At 35.4% G+C, this 19,080-nt stretch overlaps 1 protein-coding gene across 10 annotated transcripts in view; it reads left to right on the plus strand.

Annotated features, from left to right (window-relative positions):
- KDM4C (lysine demethylase 4C) overlaps nt 1-19,080 on the plus strand; it is a 255,488-nt gene that overhangs the window by 59,837 nt on the left and 176,571 nt on the right. For all 10 annotated transcript variants that reach the window (XM_064502918.1, XM_064502920.1, XM_064502917.1 and 7 more), the window contains one exon: nt 1,398-1,535. In XM_064502918.1, the coding sequence (XP_064358988.1) occupies nt 1,398-1,535 (138 nt within the window). The remainder of the gene's footprint in view (nt 1-1,397; nt 1,536-19,080) is intronic.

Below are 19,080 nucleotides of genomic sequence, written 5' to 3' on the forward strand. Positions count from 1 at the left end.
GAGAGTATCTTGGCTGATCTTTGGTGTGTTTTACCCCTGTGTTTTTTGTAATGTGCTCTAGAAACTTGTTTTTGTCTAATATCTGATTTTGATAGGTGCTTAGGAATTTAATTCTGTTTAAGCTATACAGAACATAACTATCTGTTGCGGTGGCTTTTTTTTCTTTTTTATGTTTCCTTTTCTGTAATTGTTGAGAGAGTGGCCTGTGACTTCTTTTATTTGAATATGATCTTCACTGTGTTTGTAAACAACAGAGTGTTCCTTTGGAAATATCCTTGCTTATTTTGTAATGCGGTGCCAAGAGCTTAAGTGTAGTCAAGTTTTTCCTCTCTGGGAATCTTCTTCCAGATCCCTCAGTGCTTTCCATATTCAAACTCTGGTCATAGATTGTACTAGAATCCATCTGCTCTCAAATTGTGCTTAAAAAAAAAGAGGGAATCATTGAGGCAGAATAAAATTCATTTTAATGTAATGTAAAAGCAGGATTTTATTTGCTTAAAGTTGGGAAATTCTGCATAGTTTTTACAATGCAAGAATTCCCTGCCCTGTTAGTAGCTGTAAGGCTGAAGAAGTGGTGCAGTGCAGTTACAGTAATTCTTCCTCCTTCCCTATCCTAAATGACTTGAAAATATTGCTTCAGGGCTCCCAATGTATTGTGTTTCACTGTTTTGCTTATAATGTGTTTCCTTTGGCATGAAAACCATGTTTTCTCTAACTGCCGAGGCTCATTAACTTACTTAGGGTTCCTCCTACTTTTTTATGCTTGATCATCAATAATAAGTAACTTTAAAGCCAAATGAATCACTCAGTCACAGGTCTTCAGACTTTTTTTTTTGAAATATGTGAGTACGGGAGAGAGGGATAGGAATAAGATCTCTTCAGCCTCTCCAGGAACAGTTGACTAATTCTGGTGCCCTTCTAGAGAAACATCTTCAGGATGGTGAACAGAATAATTTCTTCAGCAATTAATATGCACCAGTATTTAGGGTTGATAACCATGGGCATTTGGTTCACTCTACCTCTGCTTCCTCTCAATCAAGAAGATTGGTATAGCTTTTGCACAGTCTCCTGGTCCTTTCCAGGTTTTATTAGCAATGAATGCTGCTAGATTTGCTTCATTGAAAGTACTTTCTGAATTTGTAAAGTGATATGTATGGTTATACTGAGAAGCCAAATTTTATTATTCCAAATTATAGTCAATAACATTTTCTCAAATATATTATTTCTGCATGCGTTAAATCTCAACTGCATGCTAGGGGAAAAATCTTTATTTATTTTTATGTAATTGCAAAGGAAAGCATAGTTTTCATTTCTTCAGGAGCAGAACTCCTTCTGCAATGTGGTTCACTTTCTTTTTTTTTTTTTTTTTTTTCATTTTGTTTGTTTTTATGCTGTAGATTACACAAGAGGCAGGGGAATTTATGATCACTTTCCCATATGGATACCATGCAGGATTTAACCATGGCTTTAACTGTGCAGAATCAACAAACTTTGCCACAATTCGTTGGATTGATTATGGAAAAGCAGCAAAATTGGTAAGTCACATTGCAGAACTAATGCCTAAGAAAATCTTACCTAAAAAAAACCAATTAATCTTTAAAGTTATCAGATAGCTTATAGTATATGATGATATAATAACTCTGAACCCCAAGTAGATACTTTTCAGGTTATAAAACCATGACTGTATTTTACTAAAGTTGAGTATTGAAGCTACTTTAGACTGAAATTTCGTTATGCCGCATATGTTTTTGGCTTCTTTTCATATAGAGAACGTCATATACAGAAGCAAGTAAGTACGCAATTTGTTCAGGAAAGGATTGTTTCAGTATTACATGGTTTTTCTCAGAATTATGTCTTATGTAAGCTTTGGTTAATATGCTTCCAAAAGTATTTAATGTGAAGGCATTTTCTGCATTGAAATGATCGCTACTGAGGAAAACATAATGGCTTGTTTAGTATATTATATTAGCTAATAAGATGACGTGGACTAGAGTGCAAAACCGGATGTGCAAGTTTAACAGTGATGTAACTGTAGAAAGCCCTCATTAAACACTTAGGGTTGGAAGACCATGTTCTCAAATACTGGAAAGTATCTGAAATACTAAGAATACTAAGAACTACTACCAAGTTCTCAAATGCTAGAAATTTATGATTCTAGGCACTATCAATTATTGTTGTTAATGAGAATGAGTATTTTTCAAAAGGTAAAAGATGTGGAAAAAAACCACATTATTTACAAATTTTTTTTCCAATTGGTGTGTGAAGATAATGAAGATACCAGTATGCATTGATGTCTGGTTGGTCTTCACTTTTAATGGAAAACTTGCTTTTATAATAGCCAACTGATAAGGCATTGACTGTAAAGTCAATTAAAAACATCTATGTATTTAATAATTCAGACTTTCAGTAGTAACAGTACAGTTAAACAAGTCTGAGAGAAAAATGGGCATGGATGCATTGCTGAGTTTATTGTAGCAGGTAAAACTCTCCTGAATTTTAAAAGCTGTGGATTTGTTACAGCTCTAAAATTGATTCAGTCAGACCTCAGGAATGGCAAGTTTTATCACTGCGTGTAGCGAGGCTTAGCTGGTGATGCCTTCCTCTGCATCACTTTCAGTGTATAGGCTTCATACTTCTCATGTTTTAAAAATCACAGTATACCTTTTTCTATGTAGCTGCCCCAGAAAAGAACTATCATGTTTTTTATGCCTCCAGTATGGTCTCTCGGTTACTGTATTATACCATAAATTTAGAGTCAGGATCAAATTCGAAGGAATTAGAAGATAATTTGTCAAAGCTAAAGAATTTTTTAACTAGGTAGTTGTGTTTTATATGCTTTAAATGTAGTTTTACTTATTTAGAAGTCTAGTATGTGGATATAACTTTCATCACAGGACACTAACTTCTGTGCTATGTGATAATACACATAGAGCAGTATTGTGTACATATATAGTATAAGAACTTAAACTAGGTATGTGGTGTCTGCACTTTAGTTTAAATGTTTGAAAGTTTCAAAGTGGCAGCCAAATCAATAATGATTAGAGCTTCCCTGTATGGAGAAATCTTAGATACCACAGTCATATGTGAACTCCAGTTTCTTTGGAGAGTGGTCTAAGTGCTTAATGTTACTTACTTATTTTTTATTATTTATTACAAAAAGCACACGGGAATTAAAGTATATATATTTTTCTCTTTTTAAATAAAAAGAGCATGCAAGGAAGTGGTAATAGTTGGATTTTTTTAAAAAAACTTTTACTGGCTTTCAAGAAGAGAGACTAACAGAAAGGTCGTGAAATAATTCTACATAATACTTCCTTATATTTGTTTATGCCTTGAAAATATGGTAAGCAAGCTGAACGTCGAGAAAGCATTGTACGTGGCTGTCTGTTCTTCAACTGTGATTGTGTGATGCTTTGAAAGCGTAAACAATTAACCAGAGTTACTGCAAACTGGGTATTCTGTTTCTTGGTTATGGTGTTTCTCTAGGAAAACATAAGAAACACAACTTCAGAAAGTTTCCTGAAGTTATTAATTAAAAAGGAAAGAAACTATGTACCCGGAGGATGCTGATATTCTACTTTGTTTTTGTTTTTTGTCTTTTTGTTTTTTTGCTACTCTGGTAACACCATGATTTCACCAACAAATCAAACAACTTTACATTCCCATTTGTCATTCTTTAGAGTGCTAATGTTGTATTTAACTTACCTTTTCTTCCTATATATAGCATGTACAAGAATTTTAATTGAAAAAAATACTTTGGATCTCCTGGTTGCTCTGCATTGTAGTGGAGAAATTGCTTGTGTCAGCAAAATGCAGTAATATCTAGGTCAGTTCATTGCTGCATTCTCCTAAGAGAATATTGCATGTTGATGGCTAATTATTTGTCTCCCTACGGCAACACATTTATTTTTACAGAACAGTTTCTAATTGCTTACAGCTGGATCTGTTTTAGAAAAAGAAAAAATCATGAAGTACAGTCACTATTCATTCTTCATTAATTTGGGGGGGAAAAAAAAGCAGGCATGTAATCGTACGAAGATTTCCATTAAAGTCGTAGTAAATATTTAGGTTAAGTGATGATACTGCTTTCCTGCATAAAATGAGATCGTATTAAAGGTTCAGTGAAATTGATTGCAAATGTTAAATCAAAGACCATTTAGACCCTTAGTATTGGAAAATTGGGTTAAGCACAGACTATAGATGCAAATTCTGAAAATGATTTTCTGTCCTTGGAAAATGCTGAACTCGTGATCTTGTTTCCCCTGTGTTGTACCCTACCTACTAGCAGTAGTTAAATCATGGGAGCAGCGATGTACCTTCAGCTTGTATTCCAGTGTTTGCGTGAAACTTCCAGACTGTGTATGAAGAGGAAGACTGAAACAATTGGATAAAAGACACATCTCTCAGCAGAGGAAAATCTTGTGTTTTTTTAGCTGAGATTTAATGTTTATTAGCTGCGGGGGTGGGGGAGGAAAACCCTATAATTCGTAGAGCATCTGTGTTAAAATCTCATCTGTGTTAAAATCTCCTTTAGTTTTCACCCTCAGAGATCTTTTTGTTTAGCACACAAAGGTTAAGATGAGGGATTGTCATTTCCAGTTACTGATCTTAAGTATCAGTTTCCAGGCATATTGTGCAGAACAATTTATTAAAATGTGTTTTATTTATCAATATATTTATCCCCTTCCAATCTTCATGAAAAAGTTCTCTGTGTGCTTAACTTGTGGTGTCCTGCATGTCTCAGTATCACTTAGTCTTGCATCTCTACATTTCATCATGCTTTATATGTGTTTAGCTTTCAAATTCTAATATTCGTTGTGCGTCATCGGGTATGAAGGTTTAAATCTGGGATCAGATGAGTCTTAATTTGCAAACTGGGTCATCTTCCCATATATACTGCAACTATAACATTGATTCAGGAATTTGGTGTGGTACTCAGTATGTAGCATGTTCCTAAGACACTGCTGTGAATGGGTGTTGATTCTGACTGTTACTGTTCTTTGAATGGTCTTTTTGATATATGCATTTTAATTTGATAAATGCATTTTAAAGTGATTTTTTTGTTCTTGTAAATGTTATTATTAATGAATGCTAGTGCTTCCCTCATATGAGTTTTACAGCGCCAAACCCCTCATTTACAGGTGCCAAAATCTGGGTTCTCAGATCCTCAGATGATCCTCATCTTCTCTCTAGAAGACATCTTCTGTGGATAGGATCAGTGAATTTTACCCCTTGTAGTTTGACAATAAGAACTGGAAAGAGATTGAAACTTCAAAGAAAATCCTATGCTTTTGTATACAGGCAGTTTTTTTTCCTGTCACTTCTTTTTTCCTTTGCTGCTGTTCATAAGTGGTCATTTGAAAAACTTGGATGCAGATCAATTATTTCCTTTTTACGGGGGATCCCCCTCCAAATGGACTTCCTTGGACTTCATGCAGAGGTCCCTTTCTGGGCCGCATGGTCCACCTAATCTCAATGGATATGGGAGAATGAAGTGCTCAGAGCAGGGGACTGAGTTCAGAAGCAGGGTCTGTATACAAAACATCCAGGAGACTGGTGATGTGACCAGACTCGCTCAAGGCTCTGTTCTTTTTCACTCACTGTGATTATTTTAGTTTCCTCCCTTCCATCCTCCTTCTGTTGCTGTTTAAGTTCCCACATCCTCCGGTCTGTTTTTCCGAATCTTCCTGTCTCAGCCGCTTACTGCTCTCCATCATCCCTTGCCCAATACTCTTACGCTCAAAAGCTTCAGAGAAGGCGCTGGCATTTTCACATGCTGCTCTCATCGCTCGCTGTGTATGTTTTGTTGCACCACTTGATGACTTTCATCCAATGCGAATGTATGCAAATTATATTGCCTTACATCAGGGACAGAGTCACTGTAGGTGATTTTACTAGTAATTATAATGATTCCTTTGTATTATAGCTCTTTTTGAAACTGGGTTTGTTTTCAGACGTTGAAGGATTCTATGCTGGAAATCTTTTCATTACTTAGCTGATGTGTAGAACCTGAAAAGAGAAGCCTGCTAACCTTTTCTGCTCAAGACTCAGTCTGCTTAAGTATTATTGCCTCCTTTCATAAAATTAAGTCAGTAATTACGCATGCATATTCTTCAATTGTAGCTGCTTAGCAACCTGTTTTCTGTGGATAGGTTAGATCAAAGTGCTGGCCTGAAGGTTGTATTTCATTTTTCCCTTTGGTGGGATGAAGTGCAGTTGTTTTGATGTTAGGTTTGATGGATTTGTTTGCCACTGCATTCATTAGCTTCACATCAAAAAACTGACAGGCTGTTAAATGAAACTTTGGCTTAGATTTTCAGCTTGAGTGTTTGGAGACATTTGTGAAGATATTTTGTTTTTGTGCTGCAGCAGCCTCAAGCGCTTATGATTCTTTCAAAGGAAAGAAAAGTTATTTACTATCCTGATTTGTTTGGGTAAAAAAGAATCATTGTTTTGAGGATAGCCATGTCCAGCTCATGCTACAGAAGGCAATATATTTATCTGAGTGCATACACTGAGAGACAATATGTATGATTTAATTTTATTGGAGAAAAAATTACATTAAGTGACCACACAAAACACTTTTCCACCTCTTACAGTCTACAGATATAACAATTTCTTTAATGAAGACTAAGTTTGAATTGGTTTTGTACAAGAAAATTTAAGAGTCATCTGTTTAAAAACAAAAATACAGATTTTACTCAATTGCCCGTTTTTAAAAATGAGGGCAAATGGCTTTAAGGTCTAGGCTTAAAGTATGTGGCTACTCATAGACCAGTGTTTTAATACTGAATGTCAGCAATAGTTACATGTGTGAGCTCATGAATGATTAATTCATCAGCTCATCTTACTAGTTTGAATTATGTAGTCCTGTCAAGGTAACTTTTTTTTTTTTCTTTAATGCTGCCTCTTGGTACGTCTGGTATCAGTTTGCAACAGCATCAGCATCATTTAAGATGTACACATTAATGTTTTTACTTGCTAGAAAGCATAATTAGACTCCTTATATTGTTGACTTGGTTGCCAGTGAAATCTTACAAGGATTCAGGAATTAGACATCTTTCTGTTTCTGGTCCTGATGTTGGTATGCCACTTCACAGCAAATCCCGTGCAGTCTACAGTTTGACATTTCACTTCATAATCATTGTTTACCTTTAGCTTTTAGTGGTGTTTCATAGTTGTCATGGAATGTTCTTAAAGACAGACTACTGCAGAATATTCACTCATGTTCCCTTTCTTAATCACATTTTTTGGATAGGTACCTATGTTTTTGTGAAATTAGCTTGTTGCTTTGTAAAGCAGCATGAAATTAGTGAAAATGTTGGCACCTCATAATCACGCATGCATAATATAAAGCTATGGCGTAGTTCAGTGCAGAGCTTCAGAGGAAGCACCTGAATACAGCCAAGTAGCAGTACTTATATCTTTTGAAATGAGGGTTACACTTAAAGTTAAAAATATACGTGATTGCCATCTAAGGCATTGTTAGAGTACCTAGGGGAAATGTAATGATGCATTCCCATTTACTTCTCCCCTTAAGCAAGCAGCACTTGGGATAGCTGTTTTTTTGGTGGACATCATCAAGGGGTAAAATGAATCAATTTCTTTCTAAGGCATGCAGCTCAAGCATTACTTAGAATTTGTGTGTAATACAGGACTAGCCATATAAAACAGACAGATTTTGCAATGTAATTCTGACATGTGACTGTCTTCCTATAGGAGCATAGCTGAGGCTAGTGGAGATACTGTGTGAATTTAAACAAATGGGAGCACAAACAAGAAGTAAAAAGTATGACCTGTGTGTACTATGTGTGCCTGACCTAACTTTTCTTGTGTGATGCTACAGTATGTGTGGCTAAGGTAAAACGTGTGTTTTTAGGACAGGATTGTCAAGCAAGCTTTATTGTTTTATTAAATTCAAATCAAATAGACCCTACTATCAAAAGTATTAAACATATTATGGTAAATGTGATCAGATATATACTTTTTTATGCAGCTTTGAATAAGAAGTAAGGGGAGGAGATTTCCTTAAAATAAGATTTTAAATATTGCTGTACATTCTGGCAGCTGAAAGCGAGTAGAAATGCTAGAATCCAATTTTTCTGAGATTTTTCTAAGTGATATTGTAGAAGTTCCATTTATTAAAGTAATAAATACACCAAGTTGGAATACTTGGTGGAAGCCCCCAAGTTATTTACAAGTTTTTGTTTTATTGCAGTTCTAACCAAAGAATTAGGTGATTATTTCCTAGAAAAAGTCAATAGTTTGCAATAAACTTGTCTTTTCAGAATATCATTTATATGAAATCTTGAGAAAATCAATGCAGTTTTTCTTTCCTTACTTTTCGGCAGAATGCAGATTGTAATTATCTTTGATTTACTAAAAAAAATGTTGTCACTAGATACCTTTCTATCCATATATTAATGTCACAGCCTGTTAGGAGATCATTTTCATTCCAGGTTTTTAAAGGAAGAAGACTAAAACCAAGAAAATATTTTCATAAACTTACTTGAGCTTCACAAAATAGACCGTCTGGGTTTGAACCAGCTACTGAAACTCAGGTGTCTAATAACATTTAATGTACCTTAGGATATGTTGCCTTCCGCTGTCAAACCGGAGGAGTGCAGGTCTTTTATGAGTCCTTAGTGATATTTACAGCTTGGGCAGATGTCACAGATACCAGAAAGTGGACCAAGTAGCACTGGATGCTCAGGCAACTGAAGTGAGCTATCTGTCATTGTATTCTCTTATTTATACTCAGTAAAGTTGTCAAAAAATTAATGACATTCTTCTACCCAAAGAGGCAGTAGATTATCTATCCCTGCTAGCATATTGTGTATGCTGACACAGGGAGGCTACCTATCCTGATAGGCAAAAGAATTACTTTCTTAAATGTTAGGGTTCAATTTCCTTTAAAAAAAAAAAAAATCCTTGCACACCAAACCCCTCATGCATCCCTAAAGAATAAAAAATGTTATGACTTGCAGCCATATTGACTTTGAATCATCAAGCAGTTCAGATCTTCACTGTTGTAGCAGATATTTCTGGTGCTAGAGGCCAATAATGGGGACTGCTGATAAGCAATGTCCTCGAAGTGGCCTACTAATTAAAGGTGGGGAGAAGAGTGAGAGATGCGCTTCAGTTGCAGAGATTTCATAGTAATTTGCTGCCTCCAGAAGGAAGCAGGTTCTCAAGATATGACAAATCATTCTGCCTCTGTGCTTCCATCCAGTTTCTGTTGGTGTCTGATATTGTCTGGAAGTCAGATGTTTCTGGAATTTTTCCTTTTTCCTTTTTTTCTGTACATTGAGATAAAGCTTCAGATTTAGATTATTAGATTATTTTAGATTATTTATTATTAGTTATTTAGATTATTTTCACCTCAATTAACTTACATAGCCTTCAGTGGGACAGCAGAGGGGAGGTGAAGCACTCCTGCACTTGATACTGGTCTCACTCTATGGTGTCAGTGGTATCGGCTCAGAGAAGTCATTTACACAATGTGAATGATCTGTGATGCTAAGCCAATTCCAATTGAGTTAAATACCTTAAAAGGGGACAGTAAACACTGAGGTTTGGTGAGTTTTTCAAACCACATTAAGAACAATCTAAACGTGTAAGAAAGAGGTCTGAATGTTTTGATACATTAATATGAATTGGAGTGCTGTGGGCATGTATCTGAGATATGTGGAGGAGAAATTTACTTCAGATACTGCAATTTTGTTTTGTTTCTTTTTTTCTTGTTTTCGTTTTTTGTTTTGATTCATGCTTCCAATGAGTCAAGAGAAAGACTGGGTTGCAAAATTTAACATCAAAAAGGAAAGGATTTCATCAAAAAAAACCCTGCAACAAAATACTTTTCTGTATGCTTTTTTCTCTTTGTATGGATGATGATGGAGTGTTGATACACTTGGCTTAATGTATCAGCTCTTAATTTTTAATCAGGATATAAGATTCAATATGGAACAGATTGGACAAAAGTAAGGGGTGGGTCTCAGAATTACTGGATTTATACCATTTTAACCATTATTATGTAATCCTTAGGAAAGAATGTGAAAGAAACATATACCTGATTTCAAATCTGCACAGCATAGAAATTCTTATTACATGGGAGATTACAAAACAAGTTACTTGAGATGGTGGAATTACTAAAATGCTTTTGTCAGGATCTTTCTTTTGATTCGTGCTTCCTATTAAATAGTAACAGCATTATGGTGAAAGTCAGACTTTGGAGAAGATCTTGGGGTGATTTTGAAAGTGACTGGGCATGTGTTCAGCAGTTTCTATTGAAAAAAGGAGGTTTCTATGTCAGGATGACAATAAGCAATAATGGGCAGTAATGTCTTGAAATGGGAGAGCCTAAATGGAATATCATTGCAAAGAGTTAATAAGAAAAGGATAAAGAAATCTTTTGTTGATTTTTCAGGTAGTGAGAAGAAGAGTATTTTCTTTTTGCTCTGATGTCATACAGGAATTACGGTTTGAGTTACTTTGGTACAACATTGGTTAGATAAGAAGGAAACAACTAATTTGTCACAGGTTTTAATCAAGACTCCCATGTTAGTAAAGATCTATATTCTGCATGGTTAACAAAATGTAATCTCTGCTGCCTTAATAAAGCAATAATTGTATATAAGTCCTTGTATACTTTATTGTGAATAACAATTAGTTGGTCCCACGGGATCACAGTTTCCAATCCTTACTAAACTAAGAATTTGCCTGCAGTTAGCCCCACTGATGGAAGTGTTTCTAAATCTGACTTCAGAATATGGCTGAAAAAATCAGCAGTGTATCTAAGCAAGTCAGTTGCTTAATAAGTTTGCATGATTTCTGCAGTTGTGCACCCTGATTAGGCTGTGGTGGCTGCCTCCACCATTCTTTATTCAGCAAATAGTTTGGAAGTTCTTTCTGGTTTTTAGAAAAAAGTGCTGCTGGTTCTGTAGCTTTAGTGTGTGGATGAGCTCAGATAATATGTGCACTTTGTAAGCATCTCTGATTGGAAATAGATCAAGTCCTCTATGATTTATTTTCTAATCTCCAATTTGTTGACTCTCCAGAAGTTACTATGCTTGATATAACCAAACCCCGCTTGCTTGCAAGAGAACTGGTGCTATCATACAAAAATTGTAATTGCCAAATTTGATCTATTTAATCTTTTTTGGTATATCAATTTGAGATTTAGTTGCTCTAAATTTCTCTAGAGCTGTTGCTCTTTCTTCCTCAAACTTTGCGTTCTGAAATTGAATGTGCACTCTCTACAGTAATCTAAGTTTTAGGAAACCATTTAATTGGAAGAGGGCTGTGTTAATGTTGAGTATTGTACAAAGTGTTCTTGGCATTCTGGGAATTGTTCTCTTGATTTGGGTAGAGCAGATAATGCCTAACTCTGGACAAGCCAGTTAGTTTTCTCACTATAGAGCAAACAGTCCTGCAAGTTTGATATGGGCAGCCAGGAGTTAGGTTCTGTGAATACAGGTCTCAAAGCATACAGGGCTTTTCTTCCCATAATGCAAGCACTTTGCAATAGCAAATACAAATTATATGTGTTTTGCTTGTCATTATTTAAAGTTTATAAATTGTTTCAGGAGCATTCTGACTGATTTTTTTCCTCTTTTTAAAATAATTACCATTGGCTTATTTGTAAGTGGCAACAATGTCTTGATCATTATAGTGATTATATTAGTTTTACAGATTTTGGTTACTACTTAGACAGTCAAAGATTTAAGTATTCTGCTGGAATTTTTTTCCTTTCATGTGTGACAGATATCTAACTATTTTGCCAGCTATTATCAATTATTATCAATCAGTTCCCCGTTATATGTTTCCTAAAAATGAAATGCCATATGTTAATAGAACAATAGTGAGTCATGCACATACAAGAAGAGTCATTCATCAATAAGCACTCATAAATAACTTTATTGAGTGGAAAAGGAAGCCTTGATAGCGTTTTGAAAACAGGATAGTTTTATAGCTCTTCTGTTCAGGAGCTCTAATTATCTTGTAGAAGAGATGGTTTAGAGCACTGGTGTCTTGTAAGCAAATTGTTGTATTTAGAATATTGTATATTCTAATTTTTTGTGCGTAAGGGATCAGAATAGAGGTGGGAGGAATAGGTCAATTGTAAATTATATAAAAAAATGAGTTGGTATTAATAAATGTGGATAAAGCACTAATGTACAATCTGTAACTTAGAGGCTTTCAGCAAAGCATCTTTAGTTATAATAACTACAGCGTTAGCAGCAGAACAAGCAGATGGCTTGCTTTGCCATATTTTTCCCCTGTTCCCTCACATTCACCCTTGATTCAGACAAAAACAGGGTCTCTAAGAGTAAAAAAGGGGAAGACCATTTATAACATCTGTGACTTCCTGATGCCCAGATCACTGAGAGGAGGAATTTAAGAAATGTTTGTCTTTACAACTATGTAGTATAGCTCTTGGGCCTTTGAAATATAATACTACACTATGTGTTGCAGCAGGGGGGACAAATCTGCAAACTTTTAATCAGTTAGCCAGTGGCAGTGTTGCATGTGCATATGTATATTTTTTTAAATAAAAACACCTCAAGGTTTGTTTCTTAAGATCAGCAACCTATCAGTTCTAAAAGTTTTGAGAAATGGATTGTTTTGAGAAAGGTTTGTGACATTTTGCGTATGTTGCGCAGTACAGTGTTGTCTGCCTGGAAAGAAGTGAAGCCTTTCATGGTCCTTCTGTGGCTGAGGCTGAAACTTCCTTGCGATAGTTGAGTTAGGCATTCCCCCTTCCTTTCCGTGGTATTGACAGACTAATTTGTTAGCTGCTTGATCTTGCAATCCCAGCTGGTCAGATTTCTTAAAAGTAACTGCCCCTTGATGTTTTCGTGTTGTGGTTCTCGTGTGACAATTTCTGTTCTTGCCTGCTCTAAATCTCTATGTAGAGAGCATTTTTGTCCAAATCCATTCAATTCAGAAATCTGTAAACAAAATTATGCAATGTAAGTTTTATACTGTCTAGGAAAAAAACTTTTTGTAGAACTTTTCAGAAAAATGTCATTTGCAATATTGGAAAAATATTCAAAATTGTAAGATTTTTAAGCTAACTGTAGAACAGTTAGAACTTATTCAAAGGGTTCTTTTAGATGAATAAAATTTTAAAAAATGTTATGCTTGTGAATTTCTTATGTTCGCGTGGAGTGGAATACATAAATAAATACCAGAAAGTCTGTCCTTGCAACATTTTTCACGTACGTAAACTAAACGCTAACTTTGTAATGCAAATTTTGTGTGTGTGTGTCTGTCTGTCTGTGTTTGTGTTTTCTAAGGTAGTTTGACATAAATGTATTCTGACAAGCTTCCACAGATAACCAAACTTATATTTTTAGTTCTGACTTTTGGGAGGTGCTGAGCACTTTCAGGTCCAGTGCTATCATAATTCTCTATGGCCTATCACAGACAGCTATAATAATATCTCTAAAAATCAAGCAATAATTTTTGTTTAATTTCAGACAGAAATTTAGTCTTAATCATGACTTGCAATGGGTATCCTGGTGCTTTTGGGCTCTGCAGCATTTATGAAGAATGCTACATGTATATTTGTAGGCAGATTCATATTTTCTGTGAGAGATATCTTCTGTCAAATAGTGCGTATCTTGCAAGAGGAAAGAGGTAGAATCATTCAGTAGCTTGGTGTAACATGGGTCACCATAACCAAATGGGCAGTAGCAGTACAGAGCATTTGCACAGAATCAGCCTGGAGTCTGAAGTAGTTTTATCATTTAGTGTTTCTGTTGCTGAATTCCAGCGTGGAACAGAATCTGTATTTTGTTTCATAAAAATAATGTGACTAACATAATTGCTAATTTAGAATAATGTGAAATTTTATTGACTGCTTTGCTGCTTGTAAAATTTGTTATAAAACAGTTTGAATTAGAAAGCTTTGAATCCAAAGACAATAAAATTAATGTGAATGCCTTTAATTAAATTTTGCTTAATTTAAATAATGTAATTTTTATTGATTATACCACTGCAGTTCATTTAGATTTTTATTTATAATTATAATTCAATAATCTTGTTTTACCTTCCACAGCTAGTCACAAAATGACTGTGAAGAAAATTCGTGCTAATTAAATTGACATTATATACATTTGTTAAATCAAAATCAGACCATAACCTCATTTTTCTTTATGAGGGTAGGTTAAGTATATATTTTAGCAAATCCATGCTCATGTATTCCTGAAATGTTGTAGGTGCTTCTTTGCTTCTTATTACTTGAGGTACTGTTAGTACTAGTTTCTGAAACAGCAGGGATGATGGCTAAAGTGTGAAGTATTTCTATTTTTCCCTCTCCGTCCTGTGACTTACCATGTTGCTTTGCTATGTTGCTGGTGCCTGTGGTGCATTGAAGAGTGCGCACCGTCTCAAACTTAATAATTTTTTAGCAAGGTAGTTGCCAGCTTTTAGTGCTGTATATTTTGAAAAGAATCAAGAATTAAAGACTCGTGTTATGTCCAACTCAAAACATGAATGCTATGTTGTTCAATGACCTTTTAAAGGTTATTATTATAGCTTAATTTCTTTTTTCTTTTTAGTGGTAATATTAGCAGTTAGATAAGAGAGTTGTAAGATTATTGGGAACCAAAAGTGGCATACATTCATTTATTTATAAAGGTACAGTGATAAAGATGTGATTCATTTCCGTGTCTATGCATATAAAGGAGAAGTAATGTAAATGGTTTCTGGAAATACTGAAGAGGAGAGCAGGTGATCAGAAAGTGAGGTTGTGGAGCTAGTTGTCTGGCAGATGCCTGTGGCTCAACACTGGCCTGAAGAGCTGAAGGTACTGAACCAGTGAGTTCACAGAAGTATTTTGCTAATATTTGTGCAAAACAGAAACCTGCCTAAGTGGCAGCCTCAGACACCAAGTTTTGAACTTGTATTAGTACTTCTCTTGCTTGAGTTCAGTCAGAAGGACTGAACTACTGTTGACTCACAGATGGGAAGGTTTTTTTTTTCCTTTCTGATATTGCTAAGACAGTGGTACTATGTCCATTCCGTCATACTAGACAGCATGAAAATGCTGATCTAATCAGACCGTACTGTTATTTTTGGAAGCAAAATTATATATATGTTGACAAGATAGAAGGAAATCTAGAACAGTTGTAGTGTCCTGAAGTGAAAGGATTTTGGGGGGTATGCCATTTTTGGTTGTTTTATATCCTCTGAGTCCATTTGGGATTGGCTGATTGATGGGTCTTATTATGATTCACGATAAAATCATAGCAGCAAGCAGCTCTGCAAGTTGCATTATCGTTCTACCTGCAGTTATGACAATTCCTGTTGAGATGCATGGGTGCGAAAGGTAACGTAGAGTAAAAGAATTTTCCTCTCCAAATTACTTTTTCTGTTTTTCTGTACAGGCACATGTTTGTGTATTTGTCAGGCCTGTGGCCATGATTATTTTTCAAACTCATGTATGGTTAAGCATTCTCAAAATAATTAATACAAGTGTTGTGTAGAAGTCTTGTGTAAAAGCAGTGTACTTGGTTATTTGCCAGATTTATTCATCTCCTCCTTTACTTCAGTTAAATAATGCACGGTGGGTCTCCGTCACTAGCGTAAACTAAAAATTGTGCTACTTTCTTCTTCTCTCTTTCTCCAATGTCCTACTGACCAAGAAAATACCATACAAAACAAAGGACTGAACATTGTGTTTAAGTTATTATCAAGGTGCACTAGACAATTTGCAAGTATTAATGAGGCTGCTTTTTATTGAACAATAATGAATTTATATCTTCTGCATGAACAATCTTCAAATGTTCATGTTAAAAGTGTAAAAATAGTAAAATATTTCTGTGAACTCACTAGTTCAGTGTCTTCAGCTCTCCAGGCCAGTTTTGAGGCACAGGTATCTGCCAGGCAATTCATAATGCAGACTTCTTGGTTTGCTTTGCTTTATTTTTACCTTTTGCATTATTTATACATGGTTACTTTAAATATTATTTAAACTATTTTGCCTTGCTTTCTGTGATCTATTTTGGCTCTAATTAGAAATACCTGAAAACAAGAATTTATGGTAGAAAAACTGAAGAACTAACCAGATAATCAGAACAGGGCTGTATTGATATGTAAGGTATTGTGATTCTTTTGAAGAAAAAAGCAGTTGATAGTTTAGAACTTTTGAAAGCAAGCTAGAATTGATGTAGTTGTAAATAAGAATGCTGACAATCAGCTAACTGAATGATTTTTTTTTTAATACTCCATTTTAATTTTACGTGTAAGAAGATTAGTTGTTGACTTTTTGCACAGATATCAAAAGAGTGCAGATGAATAAAGCAGATGTGGAAACGTCTGGTAAATGGACTATTTGCTCCAGTAAATCTAAGAAGGGAAGGCTCTGAGTTAGGCAAAATTGGTTCAAGTTGTATTTGTTATTCTAGTTCTTTGATAACTTTGTAGTGACCAGAAGGATAAACACAAATCATTTCATATCGTTTCTTACATCACAGTTTGGCCCTGTCTAAAATAATCACTGGTGATAAATTTGGTATTTTGCAGAGGCCGAAAGGCTCTGATAAATAGCTTTTCAGAAGAAAGAAAATAAAGTCAGGTGACCCACCGAATTGTAATTTCTTGAGGGCTCTCTAGCGTGTAAATCTTGTAGGATTTCCTGAAATTTTAAATACAGTGAAATGAGGAAAATGCGGATTCCAAAGTAGACTTTTTTTAAAATAAATCCTCTATTTGTTGCAGTAGTGTACTGTACTGCTCAGGGTTATGTTACTGGCTTTTAGAAACTACTATGTTATGATGATTTCCTTTAGACCAAAAATATATGGGATTTTTGCTGGACTTGAATGCATAATTTAAAGTTACAAAAAGTGCCTTGGTGGTGGTGCATTTACTCTTAGAAGGAATACATCTTTATAGAAGTGTAGTTTTATAGATCAGTTTGGCAGTTCCAGAACTTCTTGGACCAAGAAACCACTTCGATTCTTTAAAATTTCTTATGGACCCCATGTGATTTGGGGTTTGTTGACTAGAGGACATTGCAGGAGCATCGAGCTGTATGGTCATGAACAAACTGCAGTGTATTGCAGTTCTGGTGCATGTGAGGTGTAGATTAGCCATAGAGCACTTTCTCTGTGTCCAAAGAACCGCTAATTTAATTAGTAGATCTGTTATTTGGAATGATGTTTGCCTTTCAGCATAAATTATTTTCTGTTTTTTTTTTTTTTTTTCCTGTTTTTTAATTCTGAAGGTAATGACAATTCAGGGGCAATGTGCTATATGGTAATGGTATGTCACTTAATGCCTAGGTTTAGCAAGGTTTGGCACCTTCGTTATAAATATCAGTTAGAATTTGTGGTCATGTTTACTCTCTCACTCCTGCAAGAGATTTTCTTTAGTTTAGGCTGATTTTGGGGGGGTACTTTGGCATAATTTTGAATGTTGTTATATGTCTGTTGGAGAAAATATTTTTCATTGTGTCATTTGTTCTTCATTCTTTCCATTTAGCATCTTTGATTTTTGTTTTCTTGACAGCAAAGAAAGTAAACTGTTCTGCTGTTTTTTAATATATGCCCTCTATTGTAATTTTGAAATCCACTTTCAGCATTAATCATTGAAATAATTACTCAGCATCAGCACTTCCCTACAATGTAACAAATGTACACACAACTTTTTAATAATAATAATATACAGAAATCAGTGATTTATTATTAGGCAAGCTGTAAACATGATTCACATTCTCTATACAATTCTGATATACATTTTTTTTCTCTTATCCAGGTAAGAACTGGTAGACCTCTTATCTCTTCCATCTTTGGGCTCTTAAGCTCTTGTGCACAGCTCAGTCTCTGAACATTCAATATCTTCAAGTATTTTTCTGACAGGCTTAGTTTTTTAGCACTAAGAATGGCCCTAGATACCAGAAAAGATTAATGACTCCCTGATCATTCTTAATTCTGACTTCACTTACTGTGTTTTTTTGCCCCAGGCAGGAAAAATAAGTATGGAAAAATTCTGGTTCCAAGTTCAGGAAAGCTTTAATTTAAAATTTCATAGCACCTTGTATTTCAGCACCTTGTATTACCATCCAGAAAGCACTTGTTAAAGTTGGGTGGCTTGCAGTGAGACAAGTGAACTGGTAATTATTGTAAGCCGGGATGCAATTAGTACAACCTGGTCAACAGTCTTAATGAAAATTCAAAGATGGGAAAGGCCTAATGAGCAATTGCTTCATGTAACCTTAGCGAATTTTTAGCTTATTCTGCCATTTTGGGTTTTTCTGAGTGTCTTCTCAAAAGGGCTTTAAAAATAGTCTTTCCATTTTTTATTATTTCCATTGCACCTTTTTGAGCTGGGACTCCTTTTGTAACCAGATCAGTTCTCTGACCATTTGTTCAATCGTACAGAATAACATGTGTTTTTCAAGACTTCTGTTTTGTTTCGAAAACCATGGAGATAGCCTTTCCCTTCAGCTGGCGTTTCCCAGGGTCCTTACACTGAGCACTTCTGATTCAGAAAGTCTGGCCTCATGAGAGCCATAAAAATCACTTTACGTTATTTGCAGCAATCGTTTCAGACAGACCAGAACCCATCCATATAACCGTTTTTCTACCAGTGGGCCAATTCTGGTTACTCTTTTATTTTCATAAGAATATCTAAAGACCTTCTGAAGTCCCATCTAAAGATGTAACTAGACTGGGGTTTATGTGTGATTGCTGTGACCACTTTGCTTTAGAAACTGGAAAATGCTATTTAATTTCATGAAACCTTCAGTTTCTTGGATTTAGGCAATACAAGTGTATTCTTGCCATCTTTCCTGTGTGAAGGCACTGGTGCTGCTTTAACCGTGTGGCTTGGCATGGCTTACTTGCGTGGCTTCAGTGTCCTCCCCCAGAACAGTTAGAGTACTACCTACAGGGACACCCATGGCTTTGAACAACCACATGATGAGGATGACGATTCAGATATTTTTACATGCACAAACTCTGAACCTTTCATGGTTGGATGGAGGATGGCTGCCTCCCTGGTATCAGGTGCTCATTAGCAGCTTCCCCAAGGTCAGATGTTTTTTCTGATGAAGTATTTGAATGAAAATGG

Source organism: Dromaius novaehollandiae, chromosome Z, assembly GCF_036370855.1.
Source record: "Dromaius novaehollandiae isolate bDroNov1 chromosome Z, bDroNov1.hap1, whole genome shotgun sequence".
NCBI classification, from domain to species: Eukaryota; Metazoa; Chordata; class Aves; order Casuariiformes; family Dromaiidae; genus Dromaius; species Dromaius novaehollandiae.